This window comes from Octodon degus, unplaced genomic scaffold (assembly GCF_000260255.1).
Source record: "Octodon degus isolate 3935 unplaced genomic scaffold, OctDeg1.0 scaffold00167, whole genome shotgun sequence".
Classification (NCBI taxonomy): Eukaryota; Metazoa; Chordata; class Mammalia; order Rodentia; family Octodontidae; genus Octodon; species Octodon degus.
The window spans coordinates 2,005,387-2,032,044 of record NW_004524743.1 but is presented as its reverse complement, the minus strand read 5'-3'; the positions used below and the strand labels follow the sequence as shown (position 1 = coordinate 2,032,044).

Genomic DNA, 26,658 nt, shown 5'->3' with positions numbered 1-26,658 from the left:
ACTCTTTCTAATGGGCACCAGATAAATGTACTAATTTTGTTGACCCTGTTTAAACAGCTGATCCAGATGGAGAAAACTAAACTCAGGTAGCCCAGCTCATTGACAGCCATGACGTTCTCTTTCAATAAGAGAGCTCCTATCACAGTGTCCTTTTGTAGGAGAGCAGAATAAATTGCTTTAAATTTCACTTCATTGCACTGCTCCTGGAAGTATTTATTTTCTTGTTTTGTAAGTTATTTTGGCAGACTCACAAGGCAAGCTTTAAAAGTTTATCTAAATCCCTTTTTTATTTGTTTTCTATTTCAGGTCATTCATTCAGCAAATACTGAGTATCTACTAAATATCATGTACTATTCGAGGTACTTATGCCATATTACTTAACAAAACAGGTGTCAATACTGTCCCTTATGGACTTACATCCCAATAGGGGGAGAAACACAGACAAAAATAATAAAAATAAGTATGTTCTATAAGTTATTAGAAGATGGTGCTATGCGAGGGCACAACAGAAGTGCACATTAAGGTCAGAAGAATTGGAAACGCTGGCTAGATGGGGAATAAATGTCCATTTTAAGAAGTGTCATGCTAGACTCATGGGTGAGTAACAAGCAGCAGAGGCTTGAAGGAGTTTATCAAGCAACAAATGGAGAGGGACAGTCTTAGCGAGTTCAAGGCCCTTGATACGGGCATGTACAGTGTCTAGGGCTGGAGCGAGGCAGCAGAGGAGAGGTTAAAGAAACCAAGGTTGGATGAGTGAGCGAGTCAGATAACCATTACAGTCATTGTAAATGCTTGTATATGCTTTTATTCTAAGAAAAACAGGGGACTATTGGAGAGTTTTAAACAGAGAGAGAAATAAACTGAATTACATCAAAAACACTTTCATTATTTTCCTCAAAGTCCATGTTAACATCATTAACCACTTATGCAGGGGATTGGATGATTGCTGCCATTTTTCTCGTTTAAATGTTCATCATGAAGTTTTTAAGAAGTATCCTTGCTAGAGAAATCTCTCTTCTTCATTTTAACAGAGAAGAAAATGTTTGGGTTTTGGAAGACAATTAAAAGATGAACTTGAGTATTGAAGCTCAGATTATTGTATTGAACTTTTAGTACTCTTTTCCTTGGTCTTTGTTTTTGCCTTCAGTGATGGTGGTTACATTTGCCTCCTAAGGCCCAGGACTATTACTCTGGGTTTTGATACTAGGACGTGCTTTTTTTTCTCAGTAACAGACAGCAAGGAAAATTGTGAGTGAGGTTTTGGAACTTGCTTCACCATTGAAGTGAAACTAAAATGGAAACCCGTATTTGAGAAATGACTCTGTCAATGGGTTATCATAATCCCAGTGTTCAGGCCCTGGAACCGTAGAGAAAGTAATAGATTTGCCAACCTTTGGGTAAGACACAGCACAGGTGGCCTATTTTAATACAACTCTGCAAACTTTTCTGTCAATATCCAGCCCTAGAATTTGTCTTTTTGACATTGCTGTGACCTTTTTTATAAAATAAAAATGCTCTGAAATTCGCCAATATTTCACCAAAGGACAGATTCTTCAACTCAGAAGCCTATCCAGGTTCACTTCTTTAATTCATGCATTTATGCATTTACCCATCAACTGTTCACCTAATACCTCTTAAAGTCAACCATTGTATCATGGTGCCTCAGTCAACAAGTATATAAAAGGTAGTATTTTCTCAAAGAGTGTGTGGATCACAAGGAAAGATTGGACATAAATAACAACAATACATGGTTCAAAGTGATGATTTCTATAAAGGCAACTCTATAATGCTGTTTTCATTTTCAGAGGAAATAGGAATTCTTTATGGCAATACCACGAAGGACATCATGAAAGAGGTGACATTTGATTCAGTCATAAAGTAGGGGCTCCATCTGTCTGCACTTGTACTGGAGGAAGGTATCTGCAAAGGCAGGGAGGCAGGACTGTATCAGTCACCTATGTGAGGGGAAGAGGTACCTAATTACAGCAGCAGTGGTAGATATGATAGAAGGGGCAAAGTGAGTTATGGCTGAGGTCAACCCAAGGAAATGTGAAACATCTGCCGGCCATTAAGCTGAAGGAAGCGGAGGAAAAGCAACATATTTGTTTAGAACTTTGGTAGCATACCTTATTTAAGAATAAAATGGAGATGGGCAGCATCATTAGCTTTAAAAGGTGGACTGTCCTGTGAGAAAAATGGATAAGCAACAAAATTCATCACAAAAAATAAGTCCCTTGAGACCCTGAGGGCTTCTGTCCCTCACCAGTGAGTGGCTTCGAGATAGGATAGGGTCACAAAATTGAGATCCTAAAGCGATTTGTGTATTTGGGCTTTGTGTATTTTTCTTCTTCAAGAAACAAGGGCTTTCTTGTTCCTTTGTCCAAAACAATCTAAAATAACACAATTTTTTAAAAATTTATTTATGTGTTTGTGTGCGTGTGTGTGTGTGTGTGTGTGTGTGGGGCCAGTTCAGCCCACCAGGGGGCAGGGCTGGCTGGCATGTGGTGCTGGGGGATTAAACCGCGGTCCCTGTGCTTTGCTAAGCTTGTTCTAAGTAGGTGTTTTAGACCACTGAGCCATCTCACCAGCCCCAATAACACAATTTAAAATACTAAGATTCACAGTGCTGGGCTGGGCTGGTATCACGTTCAAAATGCAGACTTCCAGGACTGCCCCATTAGCTGAATCAGCAGGCTGCATGATGCGTATTGATGACTGAAAGTGCCACGCTGACCCAGAGGACCTACTCCGCACCAACGAAAAGAACTATAGAGCAGCCATCTGGATGATCCGTAATCCCACATCTAGGAAGACTTCTATGTCTTCAGAGAAGTAAACACTCATTCCAGGAGCCGCTGTAGAGCTCCTACAACAGTCTGAGCACTTGGCGAGGTATTGTGAATGCTTACTCAGGAAGTCAAAACCTAATAGTTCAGAAGGGCACAGTAGAAGCCAAAAATTCTCGCAACAGTCAACTCTGTCACAAAAAAAGGCAGAAAAAAAAAAAAAAAAAAAAAGAAAGAAAGAAAAAGAAAAACGGAGTGCTCCTGGCTCATATATTTCAAGAGACAAATCTATGACAATTCTTAATGTTCTTAAGGTTGATTTAATTGTGAAGCAAGAAAGATGGTTTGAAAAGAGAAAATGCATAAATAGAAAGGAGGAATCCATATTTTAGAAAGATGGAGGGAAGAAAAACAAAGAGGTAAGTCCCATGACAAATAGATAACTTTTAAAAATTCTGTACAAAATTCAAATGTGCAGGCATATTTTAACAAGAGTTCTAATCCAAAGCATATTTATCTTCAAGTTTCACACTGTCTGCAATGTTAGAGCCTTTCCACTGACGGGACTGCTCAGCATATGCATCTTTTGGGACTTCCTCGAAAGTATAATCTGGCTGGCTGTCAAGACACGGCCTCAAGCCCAGACAAACTTTATTTTTCTAAGTAAATTTGTTCCAAGTCTTGATTTCTGCAGCCATCAGTAGTCTGCTGGTTTTCCTTATGAAAATATGATCACTGAATTTGAGATGTAGCTCTTGTACTAACCCTAGATGAAGCTATTTTGTCAATTACATCATCATTTCACCTAGTGGATTATGTGCATGTGACTGCGTATACCATGTGTGACTGTGTGTGTTTTTAGATCCAAGAGACTGTATTAATACCTTAACAAATTGCAACTTTCTCTTCTATTGTCAATTATTAAAATAGAACCTTTTTTGTTGAAATTTTAATTTCCAACACAAATATACTACAAAGAAGACCTGCTGTAAGACCATAGAAGCCACCATGAATAATGGGAAAGAGGAAGTCCCCTGTCCCCAGTAAATGTTAACATGAAAACAGCCCTGCAAATGACTGCTGTTCAAATTTACTGTTCCTGACAGATACATCAGCTGGAGTGGAAACATCAATTCACCTTAACACAGCTGTCTCAAAGAGTCCTCTGCAAGATGTGGAGATGTGGGACTTCCAAAGACAGTCTTTGAAAGGAAAATGCTTATTTTTAAATACTGTGCCCTGTCTTTTGAGCCTCAAACTCTTTCTACTTTACCTATTTTCTCTTAATCCAGGTTTTCCTAGCATTTGGAACTGTTTATTGGAGATAGGAATAAGGAGACAGCTTTGTATTTAGCGCCTACATATAGTAAGTGCAATAGTGTTTCTACCAGGGAACAAGAATATTTCTGCTTTGTGGCTGACCAGTAGGACTGGCATAGTTATGTGGTTTGGGGGTTTTCTATGTGCTCCCTCTACCTGCCATGTGTTTTTGAAGCAGTCTGCCAATACCCAGACAGGAGAAGTTCACAAGACTTCCAAAATTCTCCAGGGAAAAGTCCAACTCCTTCTACCCCAGAAGCCACTGAGAGCCTGCACACCTAGGCGATGTGAGCCAATTTCATCCCTACAGTCAATCACCCAGTGGCACAAGAAACTTTCTAAATGGCCAAGCTAAAATTGTGAAACCTGGGCTGCCCCTCATACCCTTGCTAGATTATAAAACTGTCACCGGAATCAGCACTGAGGAATGACACATTGCTCATTTCTTTTTCTCTCCTTAAGATCGAGTGGAGATGGATAGAGCCACTGACAGAGATGAACCAGGTAGAGATTTTGATGTTTACAAAGCAGCGCCCCATCTTGGCAGTGCTTTCTGGAAGCAACATTTTGTGCATCTTGTTTTCTAAAGGACCCTTAAAAGTGACTCCCTTTCTTCTCACCATCGTCACCTGAGGCAGGAACATCTTGAAACATTGATCTATTTGCTGCTAGCTTTCATTAATTTCATCCATCCCTGAAGGTGGAGCTACATCGATGCCTGCTAATTAAGACCTATTTAGAGCAGCTCAGAGTCTTTTATCAGTGTAGAATTAGCTTTGTACTTTTAATGGCGGCTACAGCTTTCTCAATTATTACTTAATTAAAAAATGAGCCTACATTGGTCCACACATCTCTAAAGCGACATGCAAGCCATGATTGCCTGCCTCCCTATAGGTAAGCGCTGTGTCTCACATTGGTGCTCTATTGATTCACCGGCAGACTCACCATTCCTTCTGCATCTCTACATCGCAGGCACCCAAGCACGCGCTTCATGTGCCACTGTCAGCTCAATAGCGCCTCTAGGGTGTTTCCGTCTTAAGATGGATTAATGAAAATACACAGATGTCAACAGGCGAATATTGCTCATGCATACCAATCACTCAGAGGGCAGAAAGATTCATTTTGGCCAGATTGTTCTGAATAAAAGATCTTCCACTGCAAAGATTTCTGGAAGAGTTCTATAGAATTTTTAATTTTTGTTTTCCGGATATGTATTTTGTAAGTGAAACTTTAAAGGTAGCCACTGCCCCAAGGACCTAGAATTCCAAAGGAAACTGGGACTCAGAAAGTAAAGGGCATCAGCCTGCTGGCTTAACTCTGCCCACTTTCCGCACAAGCACATCTCATGATAAGTCAAATAATTACAAGTAAAACTAATGAGAAATCAGATCAAATTTCATTTGGCTTGAAAAAAATATAAATATACTTGTGAGTTGGTCAGACGTATTCTAAGAAATGTAGCAGTGTACATGTTTCTCCTACCTCATTTTCCTCTTTGAGGAATCCCTTAAGACCAAAATTGAACCCCTGGAAAAATGAAAAGACGCTGACCTTTGTTGGGAAGGTTATATTTTTAAAAGAGGATTTTGATAATTTTTAAGAAGTGAGCTGAGAAGAAAAATTTTCTTTGCAGAGCTCCAGCTGATAATTTTTTCTGCCATGAATCACTTTACTAGTGACATAAAGTTTTCTAAATTCTATAAATTATACATAATGATGGTGACAGGATCTCTCCATTAAAAAGTTGATGATAAAAATATGGTCTTGTGGACAGGTTTCAATGAGTGCAGGGAACAAAGAAAACCACTTTATGACAAAAGAACAAGGAAATTCACAGTCCTTCTCCCCTATTCCTTCAGGCCAGTGGTGATATACCATGGGACCCACTTCTGGCTACATAAGAGGAGAGTGTTAGAAACCACTGGGGGATTTAACAACACACACTTCACGAGTAAAGACTTACAGGGAATCCTGTCACTAAAGCATCTTCTTTGGTGCAAAATAATCCTAGGATGTTGGCAATAATCATGCAGCTTACTGTGCTACTGTTCTTCTCCCAAGAATATTATGTATATGTTGTGGGACAAAGCAGATGAATGATGACATTGGTGTTTCTGGGGCCTAGGATTGCCACCACGGTCAAAAGGAAGAGCTAGATAGGACAGATGAGTTAAAATAAAAATCTTGGGATGCTGGGTTTGAAATTATAGTTTCCTTTGAAAATCAATCACTTTATAATTCTTTAAATTGTATTGTTTGTATTATGTTATATTGTTTATATTCTAACTGTCCACTGAAAAATCCAAGAGACCAAGTCCAAGCCATAGTGTTGAAATCATGTCCTCTGAGCTCTGAGCAGGGGCAAAGATCCTGTGGAGATACCTGAGCTCAGGTCTGCAGCGGGATAAGTGTAAAAGAGCTCAGAGCTATTAAAGATGACCGAGGCACACCAGGAGGACTCGAAACCAACTTGGAGAGCTTCTCCCAGGCTAATGTAGGGCAATTTGAACAGGAAGAAAATGTTTTAATTAATTGAAATATCACATTTCAAATATGTTAGTCTTTAAATCAACCCATAAATATTGATAACAATAAATGCATGGCTCACCACTGTAGAATGCTAGAGATCTGATTCATCAAAACTAACAAACACAGAAGACACTGGTCCTGGATTCTATCTTGTAGCAACCAAATGCTTAGTGGGGGCGAGCTTCTCTTCATAAAGTCCATCAGCTGATAAATGAGAAAGCTGTGATGAAATACAACCATTTTGCAGCCATAATACATGACTGGGTTTAGACAAGGATCTCTAGTGGTTTTTGGCAGAATAAGAGAGAAAATAAGACATTATTTCTTTTTGATAGACTTGCTGGACTACCTTAAAAGGCTTGGCAAAGGACTGGAACTCAATATAATCAAACCTGGATGCAGAAATACTAACATAGAAGAAACACCATGGAAGTATAATTGGCAAACTTAGATTGTAGAAAATACCGTGAAACTGATGACTAGGTTTCTCTAATAGCAGAAAGACTGAGGGAGGGGAAGAAGGAGGAGGAGGGAGGAAAGAAGGAAGAGGTGGACAAGGAAGAGGTAGAGGAGGAGAGACCAAAAAGAAAGAGGGAGGGATTGAAAGAGGAGTAGCCATACAGGTCAAGACATGTAAGAAACAACAGTTCATTACAACACATGGAACTTATGCTAATCTAGAGCCAAATGAATTGTTAAAATATGTTAATGAGACAATTGGAGAAATTTGTTAACTAAGCATCTAATAATACTAAGGATATATCAAAATTATAGGACACTGGCATTACAATTTTTGATTGCTTACCTTTCAGCAGTACATATTAAATGTTGTGAATGAATTACATGATTCTGAGGTTTGCTTTACAATAATGCTTGGGGAGGGAGAAAGCATTCAGAAGTAAAAATGAAACAAGATTGGACATGAGTAAATGATTATTTGAGCTTAGTGGTAGCTATATAGAGGTTCAGTACACTACTAGTTTCAGTTTTATAAGTTTGACATTTTCACTCATAAAAAATTCCCTAAATCTATTGTTTGAAATTTGTTAATGAATGTCAGGCACCACGGGAAACCTTAGACAGTACGTCTTTAGCACAGCTAAAGTTAGAGCACAGGTTTAAATTACCACGAGGAGAGCAGCCTTTGAGGTTTTATGTCACTATCCATGCAGCTTTTACTTAAATTATCCATTCTGGCTATTTTCTAAAACACTAGCATCATTATTTTGTGCCTGGTTATAGTACTCGGCAAAGCAACCACAGAGTAATAGACTCAGTTGGAAAACCCCCCACAAGAATTCATCATAAGCTGAAAAGGAAACTTAAAACATAAACTTATTTTGATAATTCCGCCAATTGAATGATACTCGAAATTAATTTTTACCAAATGAACGAAATTGCCAACTAATTTCCCCACTATACAAACAACTCCCCTTATTAGTCAATAAGAAAACACTCTCCCAAAGCTGCTCTTTCTTGGTTCTTGTACAATCCAAACGTCTGTGATAGCACCATCACAGGGAAATCTCATGGCAGAAGCTAGCATGGTATTAGCACATAGAAACAATCATCACACGGAGCTTGTCTCTGATAACCCAAAGGATTCTGGGGCTTGTAGTCATGACTGGAGGATACCCTGAGGGCTAACTCTAATGAAAGACCAAATATATCTAATTAACTGCATTGCTCTGGGCTAGCAAGAGACCAGAGGCTTCCAAAGCCCCTTAAGAATAGTCATATTAATATAGAACAGTGCTACATGAGTGCATGGTTTTGAAGTACTATACCTTCTACTGCTTTTAGCTCTACTGCCTTCTTTCTGAACATCTTCTGCTACAGCAATCTAAATCTAAGCATCCTTGAGATTCTTTTCACTAACTTTAATAGTAGATGAACCCATAATATGGCTTTTGCCATTGTGCATGTTTTATGAAGCTGTGTGTTTTGGTGCCCAGGAGTGGAAAATGTTAAATTCAAATCAAACCACATTATCAACAGGAGAGTTAGTTTATCAAAGATTTTTAAATAAATACTAGCATTGAAATTGTATCTGAAAATTCTAGAAACTGCTCCTCCTTAAGATGATAATGTAATATCGTTAAAACTTTACATTTAATAATAATGAATACATTTTGAGGGAATCGGTATATTGCAATTATACTTGATTATCATAGATCATTGAAAACTTTAGCCGTGTGTTTCAATATCTTCCTTAAGCAATTTTTTATGAGAGCTAAGTGTATGCATTAAGCATGACTGGCTAGTAATACTGCTTCTCTCTACTGGTTATCATTCTAAGGAGGACAAAATGAGGCAGAGATGAGGGAGCTAAAAATGGTGGCAAGAGCAGCAACTGGAGGAAGTAGGGAGGGTAAAACGAGGCCAGCAGGCTGGAACAGGGAGTAGAAGGGTTGTTCACAGAATGTTGGAGGAAAAAAATGAATGTAATTAAAAAATTGCAACTTGGACTTTGGATAAATAAGCAAAAGCTATTTATACCTTCTTTCTTTTCAAGAATATAACTGCTAATGATTTTAAGTAGCGCATAATTTCAATATGGTATTTTGCTTAACATGTCAGGTCCCAAGTTAGGGTATTCAAGATCACAGCTTCTATTTGTATGCAAGACGCTCTGCACTCTGATGAGGGAATCAATAGCCTGTTCTCTGTGCAGCCTCAGATAAAAAAAAAACATTGTGCCACAATTTCCAGAGGAGTTTAGGTCAATGCTTTATGCTGAAGTAGCTTGTGATTTCCATGTTTCGAAACAGAAGCATGTAGACTTCCTCTTTCAACTGAAATCCAATTTAATCAATAGCAAATTGAGCTTCATAAGAAAAGATCTAAAGCTGTCCTGGGAAAGCACCCAGCGTTTCTTGGAGCTTCCCACCAATTAAAATGGAGTGAACAGAAGGCGGTGTAGGTGGAATTAATGGGACCTAGCTGCTGGCGCATCACGTAATGTAATAGTCAAAAACACATTCCGATCAGTTTAAAAAATAACTCTGTTCATTTCATAGCTAGCAATAGGAGTCAACAAAGATTTAGCCTAAAAGACAATAAGATAGCTTCAGAGAGCACTTACCTATCTTTCCCAGTTTCTTTCTTAAAAATGCCATCACAGTAACTCATGCGCTTTTCTGTGGTCACATAAATTTGGGCATTTGGATAGACATCAACTGTCTTTTTCAACATGTTGTAAACGATTCCATTGCCATCCTTCCTCATATTGCGGAAAGGACCCCAAATAACATAAATGGTGGTGTTTGCTTCTTTGAAAAAATAATCAGGATTTTTTAGCAAAAGAGGAACGCTGGTGTGGGACACAACTCGAATCATCGTCATGCGGCCAACGTCTTCTTCGTAACCCTTGGTGGGCGCGCTGTTCATTCTCCAGATGCAGGAAGACCTGTCTATCTCATTTCCTACCTTCTGTCCAACCATCTGGCCCGAGTTTGACACGATGGCACACAGTTCACAATCCAGCTGTAACGGCTGAAAAACAGAGAAAGAGGACAAGTGGTACATTTCACCCACTCAGACAAATTCTTCTGGCAAACAAAACGCTGATATTGTTTAACTGATGAATATGGAAATGTTTCTGAAGTGTCTATGCTAATTCTATAGTCTCTGCTGTAGAGAGTAGTCAAGGCAGTAGCACGCTTCCATTGAAAAAGCAAACATATACCATTAAAATCATTTAAATTTCTCTCATTATGTGGAAATATAAAATTGTGTGGGAAAAGTCACTTGTTTTCCACTATAAATGATTTTTTTAAAAAAAATTCACAAGTCTAACTTCAAGCACAATGAGGAGATACATAAAGATTTGCTCTAGGTAATAAGGTTGGTAGCTATAAAAGAAATAGAAAAGAAATGTATTCAACCATCAATATATATTTTAGTTAGATAAATTTATGGCTAGGTAAGAGGCTGATAAAAATATGAAGAGTCCAACAGAAGATGAGGTTCTGAAGTCTGTCAGGACCTAGAAATGCATGGGGCTGGCAAAGAATTACAGAGATTCTTAATAATTTCCCCCGAGTTACTATGCAAGTTGGCTTTTGTGCTCTTATTCTAGGTGGGAAAGGAAAGGCTTCCTCTAAAAGCACAGGGAAGGCATGTATGCAGAGGAGCTCTACACCCAGGCTACCTGCTCTGCACTGGTTTTCAATCATGGTGGTGACAGGGATACTGAAGAATAAAACATTTGCCTTCAGGACTTGCAAATGACAAAGTGTCAGTGGCAAATTTGAATCTAGATTTTTTTTTTAATTTCCATTTATTTTTTGCGCTTGGTGTAATGTCTCTTTTCAATATGGAAAAAAAAAAGCAAGTTCAACACAAAATAGAAAGCTAAGTCCTACAGGACAGGACAAAGTCAAGGGTGAGGCAATAGCAAGAGATGATGGGAGATGCCCTCTTGGCAGTGAATCTAGATTGTGTTAATGGTAAGCCCGCTGTGCTTGCTGCTGTTCCCTGCTTTCCTCCTACCATAGTCACGGTACTTACTTTCACTGCTTTCCTCCCACTTGAAAAAGTCATCTCATCTTCAACACGGATAAGCAAACAAGGCTTTGTTGATAAACATCTTTTTCTTCAATGAAATTCTATATTTTTATGCTGAAGTTGCATTGTGCCCACTGGGGAGTAGCCCCTCTCTTGTAAGACCCTGTCCTTACTTTACCATATGTTATTCTTTATGTTTCTTAATTATGCCTGTCCACTACATAGTAAATCCTCAGGAACAGGTCTATCTTCATTTTAACCCCACTCCCCAGAGGCCCCTGGAATACATTAGGTACTTGACTCACTTAAATTAAGAAATGAAAGAAAGCCAATTAGTTTATTAGGAATCTGAGCACTGAGCTCAACATTAGGGAAGAAATGGACTTTATCAATTAATTTAGAGTTCCTGACTTAGATGAAAGGAGAAAAGCAAGCCAGAAGAAACAGGTCCGGTGGCAGCAGGGTCAGTCTCGGGGTCACAATCTGGGTGGAAAGAGGAGCAGTGAGTAGCTCAGAGGACGCAGGGGACAGTTCTCCCACTGCGAGGGTCCACCTTTGCTGTCTGCGGGGGGTACTCGCAGCTGTTAGGGGTACCTGCTGTGCTGGCGAACACAGTCCCAGCAGAATCAACTGTGGCAAAATTGAGAAACAAGAGACTCCCACCATACTACAGCATGCATTCAATTTCAGTGCGGCCAAAGTGAGCGCCAGAATGCATTCAATTTGGGGAAATAAAATAAGACAGAAACCTATATAATAGGATAATATAGCAAGGGTTTTTAGTGCTAAACTGAAAATGTAAGCAAGGAAGAAGTTTATGAAGTGTGTGTGTGCGCGTGCACACACACATGTGCATGTGTATGGGTGAATATGTGTGTAAAGTGAAAGAGCTGGCCTAGGGGATATTTAGGGAAAAAGTTAATGCAAACACCATAAGGAAGATGACAGGACAGCAATATGAACTGGCAAAGCCAGGGGCAGCAGGAAGTAGCTGCTGAGGCCAGACCCTCGGGTGAGAAACGCGCAGGGCCTCTGACCTGTGCCACAAGGAGTGGGAGGGGGCTATAACACAGGACTCACAGATCTGAGTGGTATTCCAACAGCTTTGGCTGCTATGTGGAAAAAAGTGGCAAAAGTTGAAGTAGGAAGAGCAGGCTGTAGCCACAACACCAGGTAGAGGAGACACTGGCTGCAGATGAGGTGGTTAGCAAAGAAGGCGTGGAGGAGCTGTGGATTCTTCTGCAAGCAGTGCGGGTGGAGTGGCCTAGAGACTGAATGTGTGCATGTGGGCATGCAAGAGCAGTACCTAAGACAGCCCCAGCTGTTTATCAGAAGGAAGCAGAAGACTGGGGCTTCCTGCAGCCAAGAGGGAGGAGACAGGGTACAAACAGAGGTAGAACTCAGGGAAGGGAGGCAGCAGCTCCTTTCTAGACTAGTTCAAAGGTTGTTGTGGTTGTCTTGGGGATTAAACCCAGAGCCTTTTCACTACACTATAGCATCAACCTTTATTTCTTAGTCACTCTCATTAAGTCTCCAGGTATCCCAAACTGAGCTCAAATTTATGATCCTCCTGCCTCAGCCTCTCAGAGTGCTGAAATCACAGGCACGCACCTCTGTGTCAAGCTGCAGGTAGGTCTGCAATGCCTTACATGGAGACCATGGCATCTAGTGTTAGCACAAAGGTATTCAAAGTTAAAGAATTAAAAATATGGGGCTGGAGAGATGGCTCAGTGGTCTAAAGCACCTACTTAGAACAAGCTTAGCAAAAGCATCAGGGACCGCGGTTCAATCCCCCAGCACCACATGCCAGCCAGCCCTGCCCCCTGGTGGGCTGAGCTGGCCTCTCTTACTCTCTCTCTCTCTCTCTCTCTCTCTCTCTCTCTCAAATAAATAAATAAATTAAAAAAAAGAATTAAAAATAATGGAAAAAAGACTAAAGATGCCCTATTTCCATCATTCAACAATTGTTACAAGCTGGGCCCTGTGGCACATGCCTGTAATCCCAGCACTCAGGAGGCAGAGGCAGGAGGATTGCCATGAGTTTGAGGCCAGCCTGGGCTACATAGGGAGTTCAAATCCAGCTTGAACTACATAGGAAAACCCTGTCTCAAAAAATAAAAATTCTAGATGCAACAACTATTACAAATATTTCATTATTCTTCCTCTTTCTACATAGATTATTTTAGGCACACTGAGAAATTACAAGATCCGGCAACGTTGGTTTATGCCCATTATTTCATATAATTAGCATCCCACATCATTAATATAATCAACTGCTCCTAAATAGTCCTAGACAGTTTTAATGCCTGTTACTCCATTATATACATATAGAATAATGCATTTATTTCCCTACTACTGTGCATTTAGCGATTTTTAAATTTTTTTTTTTTTTTAATTTTTTTGCCGAACCGGAGATTGAACTCAGGCCCTTGTGCTTGCTAGGCAAGTGCTTATTCTAATAAGCCATCTCCCCAGCCCACATTTAGCTATTCTCTATTTTTTCATACTATAAAATGCTTTGATAAACATCCTTTTGTTTCCTGATATATTTTAGATACTAGTGATTATTTGTAAATTTAAACTTCTCTTTGGTTTAGTCTTTGCTGTGCTCCTACAAAATACACTAGACAATGCCACCTGTTAATTTGAGTTGTTCAAACTAAGAGTTAAATAAAAACATGCTGAACCCCTGAAGGTCCATTTATAAGGTGTCCTGAGGCTCAGCTGTGAATCTGCTGTCATCTCTACTGCAGTAAGGATTGTAAACCACAGGGAGCAGCAGGTGCTCCAGGTCTCAGGTTAGAGTAGGGCCACTCAAGGTGGCGAGTACATTAGGACATTTGGAAATGGGATTTTATAATTTAATGCCACAGTGCAGTTAAATGGGAGGCACAACAGATGCCTTGTAGGGTCAGGACTGATCTTAGACCCTTCCTCACCCACTTAGGACCCTAGAAAACAAGGAAAACAAGGAGAAACACAGTATCCTTCCTGCCAGGGAGCCAATGGCAGGGCCATCACACAGAGCTGAGTACTCCAACCCCAGGGTCGTGCAATCAAGGTCTAATTTGAATCGTGTGTGTATCAGATGGCCAACTCCATCTTATCGCCAAGATTCATATGGTGGAAAGAAGTTACGTTCCATTTACTGGTGCAAAAAGTTGCTTCATTGGATGATAAAGACCTGTGTGGAGTAGAGCGGCCACAAATTGAAAAAAAAAAAAATCAAAAGAAAGAAAAGGCCTGGGATGTGCTCCATACAATGTGACAATTTGCATTGGATTTCCCAGTCATTACAGAGAATTATCCAGTTCTGCTCTAACAAGGCTTAATTTAACTAATAAGAATCAGCATACTGGTCTCACTTGACAACTGTAACCTCTGAAAGTGATCAATTAAGACATCACAATCTGTTTCGTGACAACATATTGGGAGGCGGCAGCTGTGCACATTATGAGGTCAGCAGCTGACTAACAACTGAGGGCGAATGCTGGGAACAGTCTCTTGTTTATATGACAAATATGTAATGGGGGAGCGTGCTGTGACGTTGTGGCCTAGGGGGCATTGGCGATCTTCAAATGGCCCCTTCTCCTCTGCCGTTCCCCAGGCGACGAAGTCATGAAGGCTGGTGTCTTAGAAGACTCATGTGTGCATATTTGGCCACACACTGCCTGGCTATCTGAGTTCCTGGATGAGGATCCCAAGGACACTGCTGCATATGACCACTGCTCTATCTGTCTCTTAGCTACAGCCACCATATTTAGAGAATGTCAAGGCACAGGGCCCAATGAATGAAAGATTCCTAATCACAATCGAAAGCTTCCTCTGCAAGAAGAGCTGGTGATGGCTCCAGGGATATATACATACATTTGAAGGCACCTTCAAACTTCATAAGCCATGATAAAAAGAAAGAAATAGCTAGGCATGGATGCATAGCCTGACCCAAGAGCTGCCTTATCTAGTTATCCTTTATTGTTACATTTTTTGATCTCAACTTTCTTTGTTAAAATATACTGCTGTTTCTTCAACTCATTTATACTATTTGATTTGGGGGATTGCTTGAATTTTTATTCCATATTTCTCCCCAGGCTTAGATCTGCCTCAGTAAGCTGTTACTCTCTAGATCAAAGGACTGGATTTTCCAAAGCCTTGTGAAGATTTATCTGATTCTGATTCATCAAGCTCTATCAATTTAGAATTTTTCTTTTTGGTTGGATTGTCTCTGTTTTTGCTTATTTTCATTTTAAAATTCATTCTTTTTATCCTGTCGTATATACTCAAAACATCTTTCAAACTTTGGTTGGGCTTGGATTGTGTCTACAAAGTGAGAAAAAGATCTACAAATATTCGATCTACCTGTTCTGGGCAGCTATGTCCCTGCTAAAGAACACCCACCATGTCGAACACTGCTTTGGATTCCAGATCTAAAATACTAATTTTTTTATGGTTACAGGATTGTTTGTTCTGGGTGTTTTTCCCCTCTGTAAAAGTAAGTATACATATGTTTGATTACTAACACTTAGCTTGGAGAGGTAAGAAATCGGTGACACCTATTGAACAACCAAGTAATTTTTACTTAGTACCTATTCTGCAAAAGGCACTATGAATGGCAAAGTTATTTTTAGACATATCATGAAGGTGAACCTTAATCTCAACACACAGCTTTGAGAAGGGAGGGGTGTACTCTGCGTTCAACAAGGGCCAAGTTCTAGGCTGCTTGAGGGACCTAAGGGACTGCCTCAAAAGCAAGGTGTCTCACTGCTAAAACGAATCCTGACACTTTGCCCCCATGCAAGTAATAAGAACTCCTTGATTGTCAGCCGGGACACAGATGACAGAGAGCAAGGGAAGAAAAGGTCTGGGAGAGACAGAGTATGGTGTACAGTAGTGATTTCATCTGAGGCCAAATGCCTGGTACGGGTCGGTCGTTCTGTGAGCATTTTACTACACTGCCCTCCTTAATTACAAAAATAAATTTTAGATTGGTTTTTAGTTCCCATTATAGAGCTAAACAAATTAGTAAACATGATATAAAATGGATAGCAGATATATTTCAAGTTAAAAGCAGGAGCACATGTTATTACTCATGAAATGCATGCATAGCAGCAGTTAGACATGGGAAATATTGAGGATACTGTGATGATTACTTTTTAGAATTCTTAATTTACATATATACTTCAAATATTACCCAGTATCACATTAAATTACTTACAACAAATTATAATGACCTGTAATTCAATGATATATTGTATGGCAGCCAGGAGTACTGGAACATGCCTGTAATCCCAGCACTCAGGAGGTTGAGGCAGGAGGGTCAGAGTGAGTTTGAGGCCGGCCTGAGATACACAGTGAGTTCAAGATGGGCCTGAACTGCACAGTAAGACTTAGTCTAAAATAGATAGGTAGGTAGGTAGGTAGATAGATACAGACAGATACATAGACACATTTATATAATTTATAACTAATTAATTATAATAAATAATAAATTAATATTTTCATAGGGAACTATGTGCAAACTGTCTTCATACTTTTAATTTCTAATATGTATGGCTGAAATTTCAGTCGGAGATAAACTAATCCCAACCCATTTCATTAGCTTTTAGATGGTCCTTCACTCTGCTCACTCAATTTGCATTTCAAACTCTTCCTTTCCCAACATCCCTGAGCACCATTCCCTTCTCGGGCAGCTAATGGTTCCTGCCAAGGTCTGGGAGGGGACCAACAGCGGCAGACCTCAATGCCGGCAAAGCCCAGCTCCACAGCCAGCGGGGACTCCTGCCCTCCTCTCCTGAACGCCCCGCTAAGGTGCGCTCACCTCAGAACCCTCACTGGCTGTTTCCGGTCTTGGAGTTGATGTCAGTCCGAGCCTGTCAGGCTGTCCTCCAGCTCCTCAGTCCTCTCCTCGGTCCTGAAGGAGACCTGGGACTCTGGCATGCTCTACTCCCACTGCCCATCATTTTCCATCATCCAAATTTTTTATTTTTATTTTATTGTAAGCATGAATTTTTGGCACAGAAATGAATTCAGTGTTTTAAAATGCTAAAGGATGCAAGCACGGGGGATTGATTCCCCGCGAAGGTCCTATGATCTCTAATCCTAGGGGTGGGAAGAAAGGTAAGGAGAGGTATGAACTCTTACCCCTTCGTAAGAGCTTGTGCCATTTTTATAAATTTCTTAGGTTTATTTCCTGTGTTTAAGCAATACGTATGATGTCTGCACTCTGCAAATCAATGTGGCATGATATTCTCAAGTGATCCTCTCCTGGAAAAGAAAGGAAAGGAAGACACGGGAAGAGGAGGACAAAAAAGGGGAGGGGAGGGAAGCGGAAAGGAGAAAAAAGGAAAAAAAAAGGACCTGAAGGAGAAAAGAGACCAGACGTATGTCTTACATTCTGCTTTCAAGTCTCATCTCTCACTAAATCACTTTTCTTTAGTATACATAAACAATCATTGGGGCTGCTGCTCAGTCTAGACACACACACACACACACACACACACACACACACACACACACACCCTCTGCTACCTTCCACTAACACATGGGACAATGCTGGTTTTCATCCAACCTGGGCGAACACCTCACCCCAGAACCTTCTTGACATCTGAGTCTCACAAATCACTCTATCCTTTTCAAGTGATGAATTGGGAAAACTCCCAAATACTTCACATGCTAAGCAGGAAGAGGAAATGAAACGTTTAACCTTTACCTTTTTCTCTCTGAATGAGCTAATAGACAATAGAATAGACAATTAACATCCATAAAATAAAATTTACAAAATAGCATGGTTTCCCCAGCAAAGAGAATTGGTCACGTACAAAAGGTCACCTGCCAACTAGTTCTACTTATTAAATTTCCACATTTATCATCAAATTGGCTCCATGGAAAACGAAGGTCAAGGCATTAAATTATGAGCAGTCAGGATTATAAAAGGTCACTAAAAATCTAAAATTTAACCAACACTCTTAATTTTGTGTTCTAGAAGCAAGCAGAAATAGACCAAGAAGGAAAACGACACTAAATAGGTCCAATGTCTCTCACAATCTCCGTCCCACACTGAAAATGTATTTCCATTTGATGTCTTGAAATCTAAAATGAAACTTGCTCATCTCAAACAAAAACAAGAGCTTCAATAAATATTTCAGAACAAAAAAATCAAGTTTGAATCGAACCAGCCTAAATTATTAAAAACATTGTTTTATACTACTCTAATGCTTGTTTTCATTTCAACCGTAAAAATGCAATTTAAGAAATGGGCTATGGGACACTCAAGGTTCCTTAAATGCCTCACAGGACAATTAGCATCTCACCACTCACTAATTTACTACTTTAATGTTGAAACAAATGAGATCTTTGCTTTTCATCATCCAATTTGAATGAATTTGAACAAAGCAGGTTGAACAAAGCTCCAGGGACACACTCTTCAGTTTGCTGTCATTTCCTCCTTTCCTCTTCCTGAATGCCTTTAGAGTTTTAGTTTTAGAGGCTTCAACATGTATAATGATGCCATTGGGGACTAGATTTTTCCCTTATCCTCCCTGATGTTCTTTTGAGGTCTTTCAAGTGAAAGGTACAAAAGAGGCATTAACAATCTGGCATTGTTTTTATTGCTTGACAAAGAAAAAAAAAGTATTTTAATTTTTCCCGTGTTTCAGGAATGATTAAGCAAGCTGTTTTCATCTACACTGAGTCACTTTCAGCAGACCTCTAACTGTGAGCGAAGGATTGTGAAGACTGCTCTAGAGAGAAATCCACACAGTTCAGCCAAGCCAGCCTGCACATGGACTTCTGTGCACCTTCACAAACAGGCATCTTCCATTTAATGTAGCTTTCAACAGCAGTATGTATAAATCACCCACTATGAGTAACAGCACATAAAAAATACAGATATGATAACCCACTGTTTGGCTCTGCCTCTCTGTGGATTTGGGATGTGGCATTTACCTTGGTTTCTGTCTGGTGGCATTCCATCCAAGCATAAAACTTAATATGGGGGAGTGTAAAAATGTTAATGTCAAAAAATAATGCTACAACAGGCCACATAAAGCTATGCTTCTCCATTCCCATAGATGGTATGTTCCCTTTATTTGGAAGTTCCTCGAGGGAATGGAGCCATGTGATCAAGGATCTGTGCCAAAGGAAAGCAGCTTGCCTTCCCCAGACTGGAAGGAAAAAAAAAATCCTCCAAAACAAAATATGCCTTCATGCATCAAAAAGGAGTTTTGTGAATAATGCAAACAACTCATATTCTACTTTCACAATGAAAACACAAAGTTACCTAGTTTTATTTACTTCTGGGTCATTTCCACCTCCTTTCAAAAGATAATCTCAGGATCCACTGTTAGCATGTGGTCCTGGTGCGCTATGTAAACAACCAACCAACCCATTCCGTTCCATGTGTGTTGTGTTCCTAGTGTTGTAACATGCTATTCAATGAAAGACACGTTTCTGAGTTGGTTGCACATTATACTTTCAGGTCTCATAAATAATAATGGCTGGGTTCTACCTTGGATCAAGTGAAGCATGCAGTCTTTCAGGATGGCACGTTTATTCATTCTAGTGAGCCCTGGGACTTGAGGAACATTCTAGAGAAGTTAGCAATGATTATGAAAGGCTATATATACTCTCTGACTAAGGAGATGGAAAACATGAATGGTAAATTTGGATCAGTGGAGACTTCAGTAGGGCATATTTCCAATGGTAGAAATTCTCTTAGCTACCCTGAAAACATGATGAGATTGGTGATCAGTAGTTACACATGAGGCCAGCCCTAAAAGTTAAAAATTTTGAAGAACAAATGGAGAAGATACTGAGAATTTACACATACACATAAGCATGAAAAATTTTTTATCCTATGAAGTCATTGTTAATTGTACAGCCCTAGAATTTTACTCTTTGTACTCAATAGAATTTGCTTTAGAAGCAAGGAAAATCACTTAATTCTCTTAACTTTCATACAGAACTCCTGTTAGCATATAAGGCTAGTTAGTGCTAAAATGAGCCCTCGTTAACACTCATTCTATGCGATTTTCGTTACATTTTTGCTTCTAGCTGGAGGATGCTTTGGTGGCCTTGTAATTTAAGTAGAAGGGGTTGATAGAGATGGAGTAGTTGAGAATACAAGGAAAGCATCCTCTGGTAGAGTGAGAACACAAGGAAGATTAGACTCAGTAAATTAAGAGTGTAGCTGGGTACACTTTGAAAAGGCAGATTTGCTTCTTCTGAGGAGACAAAGAAGAAAAGTGAGAATGACAGGAGAAACAGCCTTCCAAGAGAAGACTACAGAGTTTTACTCCAGATTCTCTTAGACAGCCATAAAGTGAGTACAGTAAGAGTTAACTGTTGAGAAAGTACCAGGTAAGGGTGGTGAGTTTCCGAGGAGGATGATCTTCTCAGAGAGGGAATATTTTAAGCTAGAGAATTAAGAATAAAAAGGATAATCCCTAATTGCTCAGTTGGGATTTAAAAGCTACAGGCGTCTAAAGAACCTACTGTAAGGTTATATATTCTTCCCAGCAATGCTAGGAGCACAGAGGAAGGGATAAAGAAAAAAGCTGGCCAGTGAGATCCAGGGCTAAATATTATGGAAAGTCTTGCACTCAGAGTCCAAAGCTAGCACACAGTCGTGGGCACTGGTGAATACAGATTCAGAGCGCAGGTAGGGAAACCCTGCTAAGTGAAGCATAGAAGTGATAAGGATGTATGAATGTCTTAGTGAGCTTATATACATATTTGAGAGACAAGAAGAGATATGTTTATGTTGTGTATCCTAAGACTAGACTTATTTTTGGAATAAGGAATGTGTGGCAGGCTTCCAGACAGAATCCATAGCATAAATTATTCTTTCTGGTATGAAAAGCAAAATCGAAGTACAGAGGATATTCAACTTCATTATGGCAAAAAAAAAAAAGTATCATGAGAAAAACTTTGGCTTCAATAACATTAATTTAGAAGTTCAGACCAATTATGACTCAGAGTTGGACAAAATAGAAAAATTGTCTCTCTAAAAGCATCAAAGTACTAACAAAATGGTGCAGCATTATCCCTCTGAGAAAGAGGATCTCTAATGACACTAAGGCCCACTTTTGCCCCTGGGTTGCTATTCTACCCTAAAGAAGTAGTTCAGTTGTATTTCCTGCAGCTTCTTCTTTTTTTAAATCTTTGTTTTAAAGAGAATTTTTAAAAATGATACACAATTTCAAAACAAGATGGATTCCAGCCAGCAGCAGGCCCGGCATGTGAGTTGGGCTACCTGGGGCCCTCTGGACCCTCAACCCAGCCTGCACCCAGGCCCAGTGTATGAGTGGGACTGTCAGGGGCCCTCCAGATCCTCACTGTAGACAGCGCCCAGGCCTGGCGGGTGAGTGGAACTTCCTCCATCAGACAGGCCCTGTGTGGAACCCTGCAGCAGAACTCCCAGCAGAGAGGTTAAGAGGAAAGACCCACCCTGCTGATCCAAAAGCATAGCATCTTGCCAGAGTGATACAGAGGGTTCACTTCCAAAGGCTGCAGCAGGAAGAAATGAAGCACAGGAGCTAGACCCAAGCCACACCTGCCTGGACAAGTATGAACTTGGTAGATCCAGACCAGGTGCTAAGGTAATAACTCTACCAAAGCTCTGCACCAAAGGTCAGAAGACAGTGCTATACAAAAAGACAAAGAGAAGGAGCAAAATGCATTCTCAGGCCTCAAGCCTGAGAATAAATGCAGGAAACAATAGCATAGAAGAAGTTGGAAATAATACACCTGAAATTTCTGAAATAATAGAGTCTGAAGTAAAGAAACAATTGCAGAAACATATAAAGGAAATTGTAACAGAAATAATTTGTGAAGTGAAAAAAAGGAATGATAACTATTATGAAAGAAGTACTAAGTGCTTCTAAAGAAGACAAGGATTAAAAAAATAGAGGAAAATAGAAAAATGATGGAATCCTTGAATGAGCAATACAGGAAACAAACAGAATGCATGAAGCAGATTCAAAGTGATATATAGGAAATTAAAATGTCAATGACAAGCTGGCAAAATTGTTTGAATGAAAGTGAAAATAGATTTTCAGACCTTGAAGACACTATTGCAACTAGTGAAAAGGTAAAAAAGATCTCTTAAAAACAACTAGGATGCAGGAAAAAATAATTCAACATCTGTAAGATGATGCAAAGATGAAGAACAAAAGACTAATAGGCATCAATGAGAAAGAAGGAGTCAATACAAATTATATATAAAGAATATGGGCAAAAGTAATAGCAGAAAAATTCCCAAATATGGGAAACAATCTGCCATTCAGGTAACTGAAGCATATAGAACTCCAAATAGCATCAACCCAATTAGAAACACACCCAGACATATAATAGTAAAGATTCTAGAAATTCAGCACAGGACCAATATACTAAAAGCCACTAGAGAAAAGAAAAGAAACAAATCACATTTAAAGGAAAGCCCATCAGAATAATGGCAGATTTCTCTTCACAAACTATGAAAGCCAGAAGAGAATGGAGCAGAATACTTCAAGTCTTGCAAGGAAACAAATTTGAACCCAGACTGATACACCCTGCAAAATTCTTTCAAATTTAATGGAGAAAGAACAACTAAATAATTTCATGACGACAAAGCCAATCCTACAGAGACTACTAAAAGATATTCTAGAGAAGGATCAAAATAATCATGATTCCATGAATGAGAATGGAAAGAACCCATCAAATAGGGCAAACAATTAAACACAGGAGAAAAAGGGGTATACAACAGCAGTCTTTTAATGATTCCTTTGTATACAGCATCAAAATATTTCCATCAAAATACTCTACAAATGCACTTCTCCTGCACCCTATGGGTCATGATTCTGTCCAGGTCTACAGGGTGGATATCAAGGAAATAGTTGTGGCTCAGTCCTACAAGTGACACCTGGCCAACAGTAAGCGTCATGGACACTGTCCACATCCACCACACACAAGAACTTTGTGCAATATCCTATCCCCAAACTGTTAGAAGTGCTGGTCATATATTTGCCATTCCAGTAGTTTTGTTATGCTTTATTCTTAGTAATTCTTTACTATCATGAAAGCTTTTTCTTAGCTGATATTCTTGTATCTATTAACCTAATCAAATACTGTGTGATTACTTTGAATTGATCACAGATTCATACATATGATACACTACATTCTGGCCTCTTAGTTGGACTCACAATTTAATTTTAATTTTTGAATATTATTTTGAAATATTTAATTTAATTTTGAGTTAATATTTAACTAATTTTCTGAGTATTGTTTAATTTTAATTTTGTTTTATGATTTATACTGTTTCTTTGACTCACAATCTACTTATAAGACAAGGTATGATATTTTCTTCTAGTTTTAGAAACTTTAAAAAATGTATTTCCATTTCCCATTGACTTTATATTAGTTCTTCCTTGTGTTTTACACACACACACACACACACACACACACATATATATGTAAACATAAACATATAACTTTGCATAATATTGATACTGCTTTCTGGAAAATTTCAATGACCTTTTAAATGGGTTCATCTAATATAATTGTATTTTACATAGTCCTGCATAACTACGATTTTGATAACTCTTTATTCTTTATCCAGGACCATACAGCAACTTTTCTTGCCTTCTGGATTATGGTCTTCATTATTTTCTACATATTATGTCTGGAGGTATTAGAATATTTTGAGTTTGTATAACTGAAAAATATTTTAGTTTTCAAAGTTATGTTTGCTAAGTATAAAATTCAATGAGGACAGATTTTTTTCAGTTCATTGAATAAATAAGTCTAGTTTCTTACCCACTTGCGTTTTTCTTTTCTAATGTGGAGTAACATGCTATTTAATTTTGTTCTTCGAGAGCTAATATTTTTTTCTATGTATATGCTTTAATGATTTTTTTCTTTACAATTAGACAATTTTTGAAAATTTCATTTTTGTTTCTCTTGATGTGATTTTATTCACATTTCTTATACAAAAGGTTCATTTTTTTTGGAAATGTGGCACAATAATTTTAATTAAATTAAGAATTTCAAATCTTTGAATATTTATTTATTTATTTATTTATTTATTTATTTATTTTGCGGAACCGGGGATTGAACTCAGGCCCTTGCACTTGCCACAGAAGTGCTTATTCCACTGAGCCATCTCCCCGGTCCCCTCAAATCTTTGAATATTTATTGCCTACCCCATTCTACTTTGAGAATTCTAATTATATGAAAATAAGTTTCTTGATTCTGGCACAGAGTGAACTCTTATATGACTGATCTAAAAATTCTTTCCTCTTCATGTTTATTTTAGACAATTTTTATTGTTATATTCATTTAAGTTTGTAAATTTATTTTACAATGTGCAATCTATTATTAATCTCATTTTATGTATTCATTTCAGAAATATTTTTCTAAAATTCACTCTGTCTACATCTTGTATCTTTCACATTTCAATATTTGTTTGCAGTTTTTAATTTGCAATATAATTATTATTGATTTTTCAATAAGGTTAATAATGAGTTAAAAAAAAGAAAATAGAAATCAGAAATAAACAAGATGGGCCTGGGGAGATAACTCAATAGAATAAGCACTTGCCTGGCAAGTACAAGGTCCTGAGTTCAATCTGCAGTACAGCCAAAAAAAAATTTAAAAAAAACCAAGATGATAGAAAATTAATAATGGTTATATTGCCTAGTGTTATCTTCAAAGTGGTTTCTCAGATTACCAGATATAATCATGCAAAATTGATTAAATAATATAAATATTAATTAACTAATAGATATTAGTAGTCAAATTATCATATATATTTATATATAAAATATATGTTTTTTTCTTTTCTCCTTTCCTCATCCCAGTTGTTCTTTCCTTTTGAGCAGAGTGCTTCCCTTTCATAATATCTACCGTACCTTTTGGATCTTATTTGCTCTTTCAGTTGGTTATACTGGGGAGACAATATGATGTTTACACATGTAGGTCTGAATTATTTCACTTATGAATACAGTCTTTAGTTATATCTATTTATCTATAAAAGCCCCAAGTTCATCTTTCTTTAGAGCTGAATAGTACTCCACTGTATAAAATATCACATCTTTTTATCCATTCCTCGATCAATGGGCATTTGGGTTGTTTCCAAATGCAAAGACAAATTGTGCTGCTATAAATTGGGTGCACATGGCTGTGGCATGGTATTTTTAATTCTTCTGAGAAGACACTCAGAAGGGCAATTTCTGTGTTGAATGGGACCTCTATTCCTAGTTTTCTCAAGAATCTCTACACTGATTTCCACAGCGGCTGCACCCGTCTACACTCCCCTGCACAGTGGAGAAGAGTTGCTTTTCTCCCCACAGCTCCTCTAGCTCTTGTTATTGGTGACTTCTTGATGATAGCAATTCTTTCTGGGGTGAGATGGAGTCTCATTGTTGCTTTAATTTGCATTTATCAAATGACCAATGATGATGATCATTTTTTCATTTATTTATTTTCCTTTTGTATTTTTTTATCTGAGAGGTTTATGTTTATCTTAGATGCCCAATTTTGGATTGTGCATTTGAATCTTGGGGGTCTGATTGTTTTTAATTATTTATGTATTCTAGATAGAAGTCCTTTGCTGGAGGGACAGTTGGCTAAAATTGTTTCTCAATTTGTGGATTTTCTTTACACTCTGTTGATGATTTCTTTTAATATGCAAGAAATTTTTCTGTATTTAGGGCAGGGTGGACAGGGTCTCACTGTGTAGGTGGGACTTGTAGTGATTCCAAGTGTCATCCTAGTACTTGGGAGGCCTGTGCTCAACCTCCCAAGTGCTGGGATTACAGGTGCATGTCACCATACCCAATCTCAATCGCTGCTCATCAGGGGCAGGGCCAGCACAGTAGGCCCAGGTATCGAACCAGAGCCCCTGAGTCTCCCTAAGCAGGAACTTTAATCTGCTGAGCTATTTGGCCAGCTCTTGCAAGAACTTTTTAATGAGATTCCAGCTATTGATTCTTTGAGGTATTTACCTTGCAGGTTAGCTTTTGTTCATGAATTTTGTCTGTTCCTATGGCATCAAGATTTCTACATACTTTCTCTTCCAGTAGATTTAGTTTTAATATTTCTGTTTTAATATTTAAATCTTTAATCCATTTTGATTGTAGTTTTGTGCACAATGATAGACATGGGTATATTTTCTTAAAGCATGTGGAAAGCTAGTTTTGCTAGCACCATTTATTAAGGACACTATCTTTCTTCCCATGAACATGTCCTGCAGCTTTTTGAGCCTACAGAAATCAAAATCTAGAGATCAACAACAGGGGCCAATAAACATCTACTTTCAATGAGAATTCCTAGAATTCCAAGATGTATTTTAATTCTGAATTAAAATTAATTAAAAACCTGTTATCCCATTTTCTGCTCAATTGGTTGTCTCAGAAAGCTTCAGTCTTGGAAGCATATATTAGGTGATTCTGAACTTCTAGTGACTTTATTTATTTATTTTTTTTAAATTTTTATTTATTTATTTATTTATTTGAGAGAGAGAGAGAGAGAGAGAGAGAGA

At 38.5% G+C, this 26,658-nt stretch overlaps 1 protein-coding gene across 3 annotated transcripts in view; it reads right to left on the bottom strand.

The window, feature by feature from the left end:
• Positions 1 to 26,658, bottom strand: part of St6galnac3 (ST6 N-acetylgalactosaminide alpha-2,6-sialyltransferase 3) — a 553,279-nt gene that overhangs the window by 204,050 nt on the left and 322,571 nt on the right. For all 3 annotated transcript variants that reach the window (XM_023703266.1, XM_023703268.1, XM_023703267.1), the window contains one exon: positions 9,721 to 10,130. In XM_023703266.1, the coding sequence (XP_023559034.1) occupies positions 9,721 to 10,130 (410 nt within the window). The remainder of the gene's footprint in view (positions 1 to 9,720; positions 10,131 to 26,658) is intronic.